This window comes from Alligator sinensis, unplaced genomic scaffold, assembly GCF_000455745.1.
Source record: "Alligator sinensis unplaced genomic scaffold, ASM45574v1 scaffold29_1, whole genome shotgun sequence".
Classification (NCBI taxonomy): Eukaryota; Metazoa; Chordata; order Crocodylia; family Alligatoridae; genus Alligator; species Alligator sinensis.
The window spans coordinates 2,962,813-2,976,866 of record NW_005841933.1 but is presented as its reverse complement, the minus strand read 5'-3'; the positions used below and the strand labels follow the sequence as shown (position 1 = coordinate 2,976,866).

The following is a 14,054-nucleotide window of genomic DNA, read 5'->3' as shown; positions in this document are numbered from 1 at the left end:
CAGATTCACAGCATGGGCACCATTCAGCCCACTCAGCTTTGTAACCATGCCACACATCTCTTAGTGCATCAGCAGCTGTGATCGTAGAAGATTTTTAAGCAGAATGAAATGGTTATTGTCTTCTTTGAGACCAGCAGTACTATTTGGCAACCATGTCTTTTTGTGGAAGCTAATTTACTGTTAATAATTGGAACTGGCAAGAAAGATTGAAGGAAACAACTGCATGTCAGATCTCTAGAGCTGCTGTAGATAGGGCTGTTCCAACCTTGAAAAGAAATCTTCTCTCTCTCTTTGTACCTGAAAACAATAGGCATTTTGTTTTCCCAACTCCAGTGGAAATGACCAGCTCGGACAAGACTGATTATACCAACTCTTTAGGCTTACACACCAAAAGAAAGAATACATGTTTGAAGTGAGACTTAAATAAGCTGTCTTATCTTAAAGAAATGCCCTTTTCCACACACACCCTCCCCCCACAAAACCCACAACTTACATTTGAGATGCTGGAATGGCAGTCGGCCTGTACAGTATAGTTGGACTTGCAACACTCCTACCTTATTGTACAACATGATGTCCCATTAATTCTTCAACACTGGCTACAGTGACTCTGCATACAATGATGGGTATTGAATAATCTGATGGCTGTGCAGACAAGTTTTACTATGTCTTTCTTCCAGCAACAAGTATGGTAGTCTGACAGCTTCTTTTCATGCCCTCAAAACTTTGACAGTGCTAAGACAGCACTCAAGAAACCAATCCCATCTCTACCACATTTGCAGAGGCAAATAACTTTTTATTCTTAAAATTTTGCCAATGTTAGGCTTTGCATAATGAACAGCCTGCCAGCATCTGATGGATCATTTTTGGCAGCCAGCATTTCTTAAAAACAAAGATACCACGTATGTTTACATTTTTCCAAGTTAAGTGAAGTGATATTATGAAATCTTTTTTAGAATGTATGTTTCCTTTAAATTACATGCAGAAATTGCTACGTAAAAAGGATTTCACAGATTTTACCAAACCGAACGAAGCGCAAGGTCACAAACCCATTGAGAAATTGTCATTCCTCCCAAAAGATAATGTCACCGTTAAGAAAAAGCAGCAGTGTCTGATAGTCTACAAGTCCTAGAAGCCTTACCTCATCAGTCTCAATTACAGAACGGGCCCACTCATGTGCCTTATACAATTCATGCCTGCGGTCGGGTTTTTCCTGGAATCGAGGTATCGTTTTTGCAGGATCGTCATCACCGAGAGATGGAGACTGAACCTTTGGTACTTGTTTGACATCGTCAGCAAAAATGAAAGGCTTAAATATGGACCTGAAAGAAATAAGACTGTTGCAAGCATTCTGTATATCAATCAGTAGTTTAACTAGGCTACTATGGACAGATTTGTGGAACCATTAGTTCACTGCATGTGTTTTGATTGTGGAGGACTGAGGTCAGCGGTACAAAAATAAGTTTTCAGGAGAGGAATATATGTCATAAGAAAAGAAAATTATTTGCTTTTAATAACTGTTCTCCACTTCTTGCAAAGCTTTACATTATAGCCCCTTGCATTCCCCTTCATTGCAGTTTCCCAGTTTTGTAAAAAGATAGCCCTCAGTTTCCTTCCCTGGATAGTTTTGGTAAACATCATGTTCATTATTTAAATCCCAATGTCTTCCTCTTAGCAACCTCCTGTTTTGCTCCCTCAGTCTATGGTTAATCTTCCCCCAATCTATGATAGCCAACATTCTCAAGTCCTACAATCCAAAACTACTGTCTAGTTCAGTGGTTCTCAACATTTTTAGATTCAAGGCACCCCTTGTCAGACTCAAGATACCCTTCCTTAACTTTTGCAACATGATAAGAACCCCATTTCAAAATGACTTGATTTATTAATTACAGCACTTAGCTCCTTGTAGAGGGGCCAGACAGGTGGGGGAGCAGCCAGGCACAGAGACCCTGAATATGACCTTATCTGCTTATCTCCTTACACATCTTGAAGCCAAGGTTGAGAATCACTTTTCTAGTTCTACTCTCACACAAGAGCAATTACATGTCAAAGCCTTTTCCCCTGCCTTACAAGTCATGTTCTTGATTTTTCTGAAATAAACCAACGAGCTGAAAGTGGATGAATTCCCAAAGCATTCTATAGGAAAATTTAACAAGTTATTACACAACATACTAAATATCTGTGGAGATTTGGCATCAAACAGCAGGCTACAAACAAGAAAGCCAATGCTTGCAAAGAAAATACTCAAATTTCCATCTTAGCCTGGAATTAGGCACAAGCTCAGAACAGAACTCTAGATTTAACTCTTAAGATCACGTCTCTTGGTTTGAACTCAGCACAAATATTCTACATACACCACTGCAGTTACCTTCACTTCAGAGTGAAGGTCACAAGACTTATGAAACAGCAGGTTTGTAAGCAATGACTGAACAAACCAAAGATTTGTTGCTGCTGCTCTATCCATTACTATCTTGAAGCTCTGCACCAAAGGAAGCCTATTCGAATAGTGTTTGAGCAAGCCACATTGTTTGCATCAAAAGCCTTTTATGGTTTGGGGTGGAGGGGAGTTTTGGGGGGTTAAGTGTTAGTGGGGAACAGAAGGCACAGGAAGCACAGAGGCGAGTTGTTTTCTTTAATTTGCCTTGTTGCACCTGTTCTCTCACAACCAGATAAACATGAAAAATCCTCTATGCCTGCAACAAGGACAGTGCAAGCTTGTCCTGTCCCAAAAGCAGCTCCATCCTTAACACTAGACAACCACTAGTAGGGGAACAAGTCATCTGCAAGCCCACTAAATCTTTAGCCCCTGGAAAACCTGCTAAGAAGGTGGCGTTCCATTAGGCTAGTAGGTTTGTAAAGAGGATATTGTCCATTATGAACTCCACTGTGGTTAACACCATGCACATTGGGGCAGATTATACTTCCTGTCAGTGGCTCAGGACAATGGGGAGTGCAGGTAAGTAGGGTAAGATGCATCATGCTTATTGCTTGTTAAGAGCATGCATGTGGAAAATGTATGTACAGTAACTATTGTGCATGCCTACACATTCATGAATGTGCCATAGTTCCTGTGCATTAAGTTTAATACTTGGATAACCAAGAAATAAATCAATGTGCAGCAACTCACATTACTGTGCAGTAGCCCAATACTACTGCACAGTAGTGTATTAGCACAGTTTTTGCCCAGCATGGTACTGCAGTGTTATTAGGCTACTGCGCAGTTAGCATCTTGTATAGATGTGCCTGTTGAGCTGTAAATTTGTAACTTCCTCATGTCTGTAGTAAAGACTGGAGTTTACTCTGCATGAGATTACAGGCACTGTAGAAAAGAAGACATCTCCCTGGAATTGCTACTTATCAAGTTAAAATCTAATGCCTTATGTACAAACCTTATTTTATTTACTTGGATGCAGAGAGGAATCTCCATAAGCCTCTTTGTTTACAATCAGGTTAGGTAGATAGGAGAATAATTAGCCTTGGTAAGGCCAAGGGATAGTTTAGAGAAGCAAAACATATCAGTGCCCTGCCCAGGGTTCAATGAACATTCAACCTGCCAGGTGCAAGATAGTGGGACTCCCTTCAGCACCAAAGGACCTCTGCATGAACACACAAGTACAAAAAGACAGTTCAGAGTCATCTAATAATTAAGACCTTGGGTCATCTAGGAGAATCACGCTGGCATTCTCCTCCTTTGCCCAATCTGCTTTGCCACAATATAAAGAGCTGCCATTCTTAATGTCAGCATAAAAAAAACTTGGAAGTTGCATGTGGTTTGAACAATGCAGCAGACAGCTCACTTGGATTTCATAAGCGTTTAAACAGTAAAAGATACTCATCCATAGATCGAACTGTTTAGTACATCCCTATATATAGGGTAACTATATAGGAGAATCTGAAATCTGGGACACTGCCCTCCACCTCAATCCACTGCTGCAGGATCCAGGCAGTCACTGGCCTGTTAATGACCTATTGTTAACACCTCTGAAGTAACAGTTAATTACACTAATCAATATTTTAAAGCAATTGTGTCCCGCAACCAGGGGCATTTTAATTTTCACTGGCTGGCTGGTACTGGCCTCCAAAATCCGGAACTGTCCTAGCCAATCCAGGACATATGGTCACCTTACCAATAAATAATATTCTCCAGTGCTGTCTTCTCCAGCTTTAAGCAATAAAAGCAAAGATTTTACTTTTGAGCAGTTACTCCAGTGATTAAAAACATTTAAAAGATGGGGCCTGCTATTCATCTAAAACTTTCCCTCCACTGATTTGTTATGACAGTACAGAAACCTATGGCCACTTGTAGTTAACCAGCTTCTCTTACATACACAACAGGTTCTACTTGTAACCTTACATATGTTCTTATTTTGGGTCTGCACAGTAGGCACAGGCTTGCATACCCTTTCATCTACTCCCCTTACCAGTTGGAAGCAATTGAGACAGCCAGGAATTCAGTTGCCTCCCAAGCACACAGAAGGCAGGGAGAAGTTAGGGCGGAGACAGAGCATAGTGTAACTCCCAAATCAAAAAGAACTGATTGCCCCCATTCCAAAAGCTGCAACTTCAGGTTGATCCGGTATATTTTGGATAAAGCTGAATTAAAAAAACAAAACAAAACACCCATCAACAAAGTATCAATTTGGTGTTTCAATTCTGGAAGTATCCACTTAGCATTTCAACAAGCTACATTTAAGAGAAATTTCAAGCATGTTAATGTGTGGGAGGAAAAGTTTTAGGTTTCCTTGCACTTTATGGAATTTTGAGGAGTACTATGTTCAATTTGGGGCACAGCACTTCAAGGAAACAAATTCAAGAACCAGTTGTAGAAAGTGAGGATGAAAAGGACAACAATGTTCAGTGGTCTAGAAAAGATGATCAGTAAAGGAACACTGAAAGAACTGGGTTTGTTTAATCTATAATGGAGCGAGTGGAGGTAAATCTTCAGATACATGAAGTTTACAGTAAAAAGTTATAAACTATTCTTCATGTCCACTTGTGATAAGGCCAGGTAATAATGGACTTAAAGCAATTTAAATTTAGTTTAGATGGGGAAGACTTTCAAACTCTAAGACTAGTTAAAATTACTAAACAGATTATCTAGGAAGCCTGTTTCCATTTGAATCTTAGTAGTTAGAGGTTTTAAAAGATAAGATGGACCAAAATGTCAGGAATGGTTTAGGCATAGTTTACGATGCCTGGGGTATGGATTGTGGTAGGGGAATAAAGATAAAAGATCTCTTGATCCATTCATTTCTGTGACTGTATGTAGCAATTTTGAGTTTACTGCAGGAGAGGGTGGGAGTAGAAATTCTTGAGGACCCTTGTGGTTTCATCATCTATTATATGGTAGCTTGCAATTTTAGGGAGTGGACTCAGATTGCATTCAATAGGAACATAGATCTGGAAGAGAATTGTAATGGTGGGTTACACAGTTCTAAAACAGCTGTGATTGTGTCATTTTTCATATTCTAATATGATCTTTTCCCCTAACACCAAAAATGATTAAATGAAGAAGGGAGAAAGTTATATTTTACATATTCTAAAGAATTAGATTTGAACTGCATCCTTTTACTCTGTCCTTAACACTAAATGCTGGGTCAGCATCTCCATAAAAGCTAAAAAGAGGGGAGGGAAAAAACCCACAAACAAAACACTTAAAAAGTAAATAAAACAGGGTTTTTGTACACAAGGCATTAGGAAAACATCTCTGGAAATTAAGAAATGGCAGATTCTTTGAACTGACACAAAGAGAATCATCTTAATTTAGTTTTGGGGAAGAGAACTCCCGATTTTGTTCACTTCCATGATTTAAGGAAGAAACTCTTTTTTCTAAACCTCAAACTTCTACTCTAATAAGATAACCACTCCCTCTCCAACCTCTCAGTTCTAATCCTCAAAGGGAGTTTACAAAACACCTTTTGCAGATAAGCCTACAAACTTCACTTCATCAATCTACTGGATACAAAAAATCATGGATTAAATATAGACATTGGATTTATGGCACATTATAACCTGCCTGCCATCTGATAACCCAGGGAGCCTTTCTACAATTTACCAGCTATATTCCATCACCAGGTCACCATTTCCTTTCCCCTCCTCCCCACCTGTCTCTCACCCATTGTCTCTCACTCCCTCTGACCCTCACTGCCACACATTTGCATTTTCACTGACCTGCATTCTTGCGTACTAGCTTCTATCCCATCCAGGAGAGCACAAAACGACTGCAGATGCTCCCTCTGCCTGAAGAAGTGTGTACCTAAAAGCTTGCAAAGACGAAAATTTTCCAACTATTTTAGTTGGTCTAATAGAAGATATCCAATTTACCCAAAGAACCTCGTCTACTCTGACAACAGCATTGGAAACAAAAGCCCAGAACAATGGCAAGGAAGTCACTAAGCTTTCGTAAATGCTTGTGCAGCCATTATTTTATAATGTTGCGAGGAAAGAATTACTCTCCTTTTCAAAACTAAAATAATCTTCCTTAAGAAATTAGAGTACACTTAAATTGTTTACTATTTTCTGCTGATCCCTTTTATATATTGAGGATGTGACATTACAAGGGTAACTCGCCTCCATTGCAAATTCCTTTTCAATTACAAAAGCCAGAACTCTGAACAAGTTAAATCATCCCTGCTGTGGTATTTCAAGCATAAGAAGATTATATGGAATGCTAATAGAAAAACTATTGATCATTTTACCAAGATTAGCCAAACGGTTTTTATTTTCCACATATAGTGGGTGTTTACTGAAATTCCTATTTCCACTGGATTCAGAGAGTTGAGAACAACAACAAAAATCCACATCTTGAAAACAATTCAAAGGTGTACAGGAAGATGATAGGTGGAGCATACCACCCATTAAGTCCCCCTTGTAAACCATCTAAACAAAGTCTATTGAGCATTTAATGACTTGTAGATGTTAAGTACTGAACTGCAAGTTACCTGCATTTGTTAGACTGCAGTCTCACATACAACATGCCCCTCCTCCCCTCCCCCAAAGTAAAATATGCACTTGGTTTTTGAAAGGCAAAATTAAAAAAAAGAAAGATCTTTCCTTGAAAACCCTGGTAAATACAGTATTTCCCCAGGATTTAAAATAAAAGAAGCAGGCAGCTGCAGGGGGGGTGGGGGGGGGTGGGGGAGGAGGAAGCAAGCTGCTCTGTTAACCCTGTAGCTGCAGGATACCACAGATGCTACTGATTGAGTCAAATTACCCAACCCTTCTGCTTTTTGAGCTGATCTGGGTGGGCAGCCAGTAGCATCTGCCAGGTCACCTGAGGATCCAATCCTAGCCAGCAGCACCTGCCAAGTTAGCTGAAAGCCACTGGCTTTCAAATACAGCAGAGCTGAGCTGAGCCAAGCCCTGGGTACAAGGGCAAAAGTTTCCGTGGAAAGTGTCCACAGCCATGTTAGGGAACATCCTGTGCAGCACTTGCAGCATTACTCCCTCTCTCCCTGAAGGAAGATTACCATATTCCTTTGCTTAGAATGCACATTCCAAGTGCATGATGTATGCAAGACAATGCAGCAATTTTTTTTCCCAGGCTCTCTGCTAAAACTCTAACGGGAAATAATTTCTAGCACACTCAAAGATAAACACCAAATCTACACCTCCAGCTCTGAGAAAGATGCATTTTAGTGGAGCAACAACCTATCTTCATCTGCAGTTCCACTAAGTGATAAGCCACGGGGATGTGCCAACCTGCAGCATCTTAAATTTATGAAGTTACATTTGGACTACGCCTCATATTTAACCCCTTCATAAAAGGTGGTAAAACCCAACCAACATCCCAGTTGCATTGTGTATTTAGACTGTACATTATATATCTTGTTTTTTAGCTGAACTGGTTTAATGTATGCTTCTAGTAAAAACACTTGATCACCCTATTTCTACATTATCTGAGCTGTACTTGGACATAACGGACAGTGGCAGCTCTCACCCTTTGTAGTTAGGGCCTACAGGCTGGAACAAAAGACTTGCTTTAGTTGCATTAGATCAGGCACAGTGAAGCTATCCCATCTCTTGCCCCAGAATCTTTTTGACGAACCTGCCTCCTCCCTCCTCACCACTCCTTCTTTTAAGCCAGTGTGCTAAAAGCAAATGAAGAATTTCCTGCACAGGCCAAAGTGGCTCCTACAACATGGAGAATTCAGCTTCATCTTTAAATGGGAGAGCACCAATCCTGCCCTATGGTTCTCAGGCAGCAGCGAACAGAAAACAGTCCACTAGGAGACAAACATAATGCCCCCTTAAATCTGTTTATGCCACCTCGACCCTGCATTTGGCTGGAGACTGAAGCAACCCTGAAATAAAGTTATGGCAACCTCTCTACTACTCCCAAGAAGGTGTTCTGCATCCCAGATATGAAGCCCTCTGGCCACTCCTCCCTCCTGTCTCTGGAGGATGTAGGGACAGGCTGCTTAGAGCTGCATGCACCGTCATCATTACATGGCTTTCCAGAGGAATTTCTCCATGCAGTCCTTATCCATTCTAGCTCCTACCACAGGGCACATGTTAGTGATGCCATTTAATCCTTCCTTCAAAGAAGAAAGAGTGCATGTGCGTGCTGCATAAAACCAGGTAAGCCAGTTAATGCTGGAGGAGGTTCTCAGTTCTGCTGTCATCCAACCTCATTTTCTTGGGTGGACAGCACAGACTGAGAGCATGTGCAGGAAGATGAGAAGGAGAAAGAAGTTATACACCCTCTTTGTTTTTTGTTCAGTAATGCAAGACCAGCTGCAAGTCATCCAAGTTGCATGCACCGTCATCATTACATGACGGTGCATGCAGGTTGGCACATCCCCGTGGCTTATAACTTAGCGGAACTGCAGATGAAGATAGGTTGTTGCTCCACTAAAATGCATCTCTCTCAGAGCTGGAGGTGTAGAAAATGGAAAAGGATCTTGGAGTCATTATTGACTCCAAGATGAACATGGCTCAGCAGTGTGGGGAGGCGGCTAGGAAGGCCAACTGTACCTTGTTGTGCATCCACAGATGCATTTCAAGCAGGACCAAGGAGGTGATCCTCCCCCTCTATGCGGCACTGGTCAGGCCGCAGCTGGAGTACTGCGTCCAGTTCTGGGAGCCGCACTTTAAGAGGGATGTGGACAGCATCAAGAGGGTCCAGAGGAGGGCCACTCGCATGATCAAGGGACAGCAGGGAAGGTCATATGAGGAAAGGTTACGGGACCTGAACCTGTTCAGCCTCCAGAAGAGAAGGCTGAGGGGGGATCTTGTGGCCTGCTATAAACTAGTCAGGGGGGATCAACAGGCACTGGGGGAGTCCCTGTTCCCCCGGGCACCGCCAGGAGTGACCAGGAATAACAGTCACAAGCTGGTGGAGGGAAGGTTTAAGTTGGACATCAGGAGGCGCTACTTCACGGTCAGGGCGGCTAGGGTCTGGAACCAGCTTCCAAGTGAGGTGGTGCAGGCTCCCACCCTGGGGGGGTTTAAGAGGAGGTTAGATGACCATCTTGCTGGGGTCGTTTGACCCCCAGTACTCTTTCCTGCCATGGCAGGGGGGCAGACTAGATGATCTGCCCAGGTCCCTTCCGACCCTAGAAACTATGAAACTATAAAACTAAGTTAGATCTGTCACCACACTTGCTTTAGTAGCTTTTGGTACACAAAGACTCAGCCAGAACCTCACTTTTAGTGCCTACACCCCATCTTTGACCAGAAACAGCCCCACATACCCTAACTTACCTTGAAGGGTCTGGCGTGCCCGTGAAGAAGTGAATACATGGAGAACTGTGGTTGTGAGGTAACATAGATACCATGCTAGCCGTAGTAAGGAAAGATTCAGAGTCCACGCAGACACCATGATCTTTGTCACGTAGAATGTCCATCATTGTTTGTGCAGAAATACCTCCTGCATGAAAGACACACACACACACACATGGTGCACTATGGTCTGATCCAAAGAAATTTCTTTTACTTCAGTAGCTTTGTAAATGCAAATACCGCATGCGAACACTGTCATAAAAAGAATGCATGTGGCATTCCACTTATTAGCAGCTTGTATCAAAGTGAAGAACCCTGAAATATAGCAGTCAAATAAATCTGCTCAGCTAGCAGCTAGCTCAGGGCAGAACTCTATTTTTATAAGACATGCCAATAAAATGCAGCTTTTTGGCACTTAGTTGCCCAATCACACTATTTCATCTTGTAGAACAGGTTGAACCACACATACATGGGTAAGTGGCTCATATGGGTATGTTATCACCCTACAGCACTATGTTTGTGCCTACTGTGCATTATGAGAAGAAACTTAAATGCTAGCCAGAAGACATCTAGCTCCATTTATGCTTTGCTGTGATTCAACTTCATCACGGACACACAGAAGTGCACATAAACCTTCAAATTACAGTAAGTCAAGAACCACACCTAGTAACTTCTTGGTGTCTACACAAGCTTCTAACCATGTGCCCAATAGCAAAGTCGTTAAAGCACTTACCAAAGACAAGAGAAGCCCAGAGAACCCAGTTTTCAGATTCAACACTCCCAACAGGATTTGAGCAATAAGCTCCCACATCACAACCCAATCATCAGGCAACAGGCCAAGCACCTTCACATTGGGGATTGGCCCAGACAGTGGACAGCAAAGAGGGAAAGTACTCAGAGGACAGAAGGAGAAGAAATAGGAGAGAGCCCAATGCTAAGGTTCAGGAAGAGGGATGCTGCCCTAATAGTGGAAGGGATTCCTGGCTTCCATTTGTAAACATTTTCCATCAGTCACTAGCAAAACTGCATGGAGAAAAGAGCAGCCTTCTTCACATGGTGCTCCACATGTCAAAATACCCTCCCCCAGTAGGGCTGGAACAGGTGCCCAGCCTTAGAGTGGCAATCCATGTACCTCATGTAGCAGATGCCTTTTGGAAAACATGACCAGAATCCCTAATACGAAGGAGGACATATCTGGATTTGGAAAGACTAAAAGAAACCCTGGAGAACTGTTAGCACAAACTTCAAGGTCTGAGACTTCCCTTTCAGAGGAAATACTACACACATATAATACTTGGCATTCTACAGCCTTGTGTTACTCAGCCTGCCTCACCTTTCAGGATTAGGTGTGCACCAATAAAGATTTTTTTGGCCGAATATTAACAAGCCATATCGACCAATACTGATCCGATTGCCAATATGGGCTGGGGCTGCACGCAAGGTAGGCAGTGGTGGCACTGGGAGGGGGGCTATAGGGTGGGCTGTGGCCACCCCAGAATTTGCCATAGCTGCCCCCCCCCTGCAACTGTCCCTCTGCCCCAACCCCAAGCCCTACTCCCTCCCTCACTGCAGGGGCCTCAATCAACTCCCCACCCCCACACACACCCCTTCCCTCCCCCTGCCCCTTTTCCCTCCACAGATTTACCAGCCAGATGCTGCTCTCCAAGCTGCTGAGCTGTGCACATGCATGTGACATTTAATTGGCGACATTATCGGCCACATCAGCCAAAAAAAGCCGAAAGCCGATAATGTCAATTTTGCTTTTTATGGGTGCCAATACGATATGAACCAATGTATCAGTGCACCTCTATTCATGATACAATTGACTTTCTCCACTGTCCACTACCCCCCAACATGCATCCAGCTTACAAAGGACAGAGTGGGAATAATAGTGACTGGTGTTCCATTTGTTTTCAAATGGCCTGTGGTGATATTCTAGTCCAGTTTTGGTATTTAAGCATCTGGTCATCTACACTGCATTTTTGGCACTTACAGGCAAGTAGGAATTTTATTTCTGGGTACATAGCCATGCATATGTAGACAACTATACACATACCTAGGACATGCACTGACAACAAAATGGTGGTTGGGAAGGCCACCTGCCACAATTTTTGTTCCCGACAACTGAGTGGCTAGGGGGAACCAGATCTGGGGAACCAGACACCCACTATCTAGGCTTCTCACCCATATGGGGAATTTGAATCACAGGAGTGGGGAGGGGGGGAAAAAAAAGTAGGTTGGAAAGGACCTTCAGGAGGTCATCTAGTTCAACCCCCTGCTCGAGGCAGGGATTTCCTTACTTTAACTATCCTAGACAAGTGAACTCAATGAAACAGTAGTTACAAAAAGAGCATGAAAGTGAATGCCCTGCAAAGTGCAAGCAGTCTTAAACCAAGCTAAGGCTCATCCCCCCGCCTTGTAATTTAAGAAGGAGAAAAAAAAAGTCATATCCAACTTAACCTGCATGTTATTACATGGAAATATCTACAGTTGTAAGACTGTAGAGAAATGTGATGCTGTTACAGAGCACCACAACTTTTTTCCTAGCATTTTGGTGCAGTTAAAAGAATTCTCTAATTTCCATTTCCAGCACAGACCCTCCAGATATTTCTCCTCTAGCTGCTTCAGCAGCAGGGGGCATGGCCAGTATCAGCAGTAGTCTGGAGTGAACTGGCCAGGGTCTGCCTGGCACTCCCTCCTGGCTGCTGCAGCAGCAGGGCCAGGGGAACAACCAGACGGCCAGAATGGCCGCCTGAGGCAGAGGCGGCAAGGATGGGGTTTATTCCCCACTCTGCCCTTGGGGAACCACAGCCAGGGTCTGCCTGACCTGACCACCACCGCCCATCACTCACTGCGTGGGGTAAGTAGAGGGATAAGCCCCCTGTCAGACACCAGAGGGAGGGGGAAATAACGCCCCTCCCTGCCCCCTTGCCGAAGCGTTTCTGCTGGCTGCCCTCTAACCACACCCCTGCTCCAGCTGCTGGAGCAGGGAGGGAGGAGCAACCCTGATGGGGGCAGCAGCCTGTCATAGTGTCCGGGGAGTGCAAGCCTCTTCCCAGCAGGGGGGCAGCACTGCAGACAGGAATGGGAGCCAGGTAGGCAGAGCAGTCACAGACTGCATGGGATGAGCGGCACTAGGAGGGGACTTGGGGGGCTATGGCCACCCCTCTGAGCCCTGGTGCCACTGCTCGCCCCGTACAGTCTGTGGCAGATCTGCCTGCCCCACTCCACCCCACCTCTGCCTGCAGTGCAACCCCCCAACCAGGAAGAGGCATGCACTCCAAGAAGCCATGAGAGGGGATGTTGCTCCCGTTATGGGTGCTCCCCCCTCGCCACTCCAGTGCCAGGGGTGGGGGTGTGGCCAGAGGCTGGCCAGCAGTGCTCCTTAGGTGAGGGGGCAGTGAGGGGGGTTATTTCCCCTCCCTCTGGCATTTGGCAGAGGGGCAGGGACGGGCCTTATTCCACCGCTCGCCCCATGCAGGGAGTGATCAGTGGTGGTGGCAGTTGAGACTGGCAGAACCTGGCTGCAGTCCCCGAGGGGCTGGAGGGGGAATAAACCCCCTCTGTGCCCCCTCTGCCTCAGGGGCCCATGCTGACCAGTGTCTGGCCATGCCCCCACCACTATGACAGTGAGGAGGGAGTGCCAGGCAGACCCTGGCTCGGGTCTGTGGAACAGGGAAAGGGAATTAAACCCTCTCTCTGGCCAGTTCACTCCAGGCTACTGCTGTGGCTGGCCATGACCCCCTAGCACAGCTTTCCTGCAGCCAAAGGCTGCTCTAGCGCCTCCCCAGTTCCTGGCCTGAGCCACTGAAGGCATTCCTCAGTCCAGAGGGAATGTCTGTTGCTTGCAAACTGGTTCAATCTAGGCAGGTTAGACTAACCTGCAAAGATTGAATCAATTCAGGCTCTGTCTTTTTTAATATCTGTCTATAGCCAAAGTTTGGGCCAGATCTAGCTATCTTGATTAGCAAGCTCTGGACTGAACTGCAAACCCCTTTATGCCAGCTGAAATGCTATCAAAGCTCTACTCTGCGTGTAATCATTCTTCAGTTGTACCTGAAGATACACTTATTTCAACAATTTTCAGCTGCAGGCTGGTTCCACAAACAACAAGCAAGTGTTTCTCTCCCCGCTCTCAAATGCCTTACTGGGATGTTAATATCCTCATAGACAAGACAAGACCTGACACATTTTAAGGTAAATTAGCTTTTTGAGGTAGGAGATAACTGGCATGATCTTGCTTTTACTTTTTTCTATACATTAAAACAGAGGTCAACCCAGTTGACCTCTGTGCAATTTATAGCCCAGTTGGTTTGTTTTTTTTCCACAGGTTG

At 44.3% G+C, this 14,054-nt stretch overlaps 1 protein-coding gene across 1 annotated transcript in view; it reads right to left on the bottom strand.

Annotated features, from left to right (window-relative positions):
* Positions 1-14,054, bottom strand: part of SCRN1 (secernin 1) — a 69,728-nt gene that overhangs the window by 1,919 nt on the left and 53,755 nt on the right. The window contains exons 6-7 of the mRNA XM_006019589.1: positions 9,703-9,868; positions 1,139-1,319 (exon numbers count right to left, since the gene is read on the bottom strand). Of these exons, the coding sequence (XP_006019651.1) occupies positions 1,139-1,319; positions 9,703-9,868 (347 nt within the window). The remainder of the gene's footprint in view (positions 1-1,138; positions 1,320-9,702; positions 9,869-14,054) is intronic.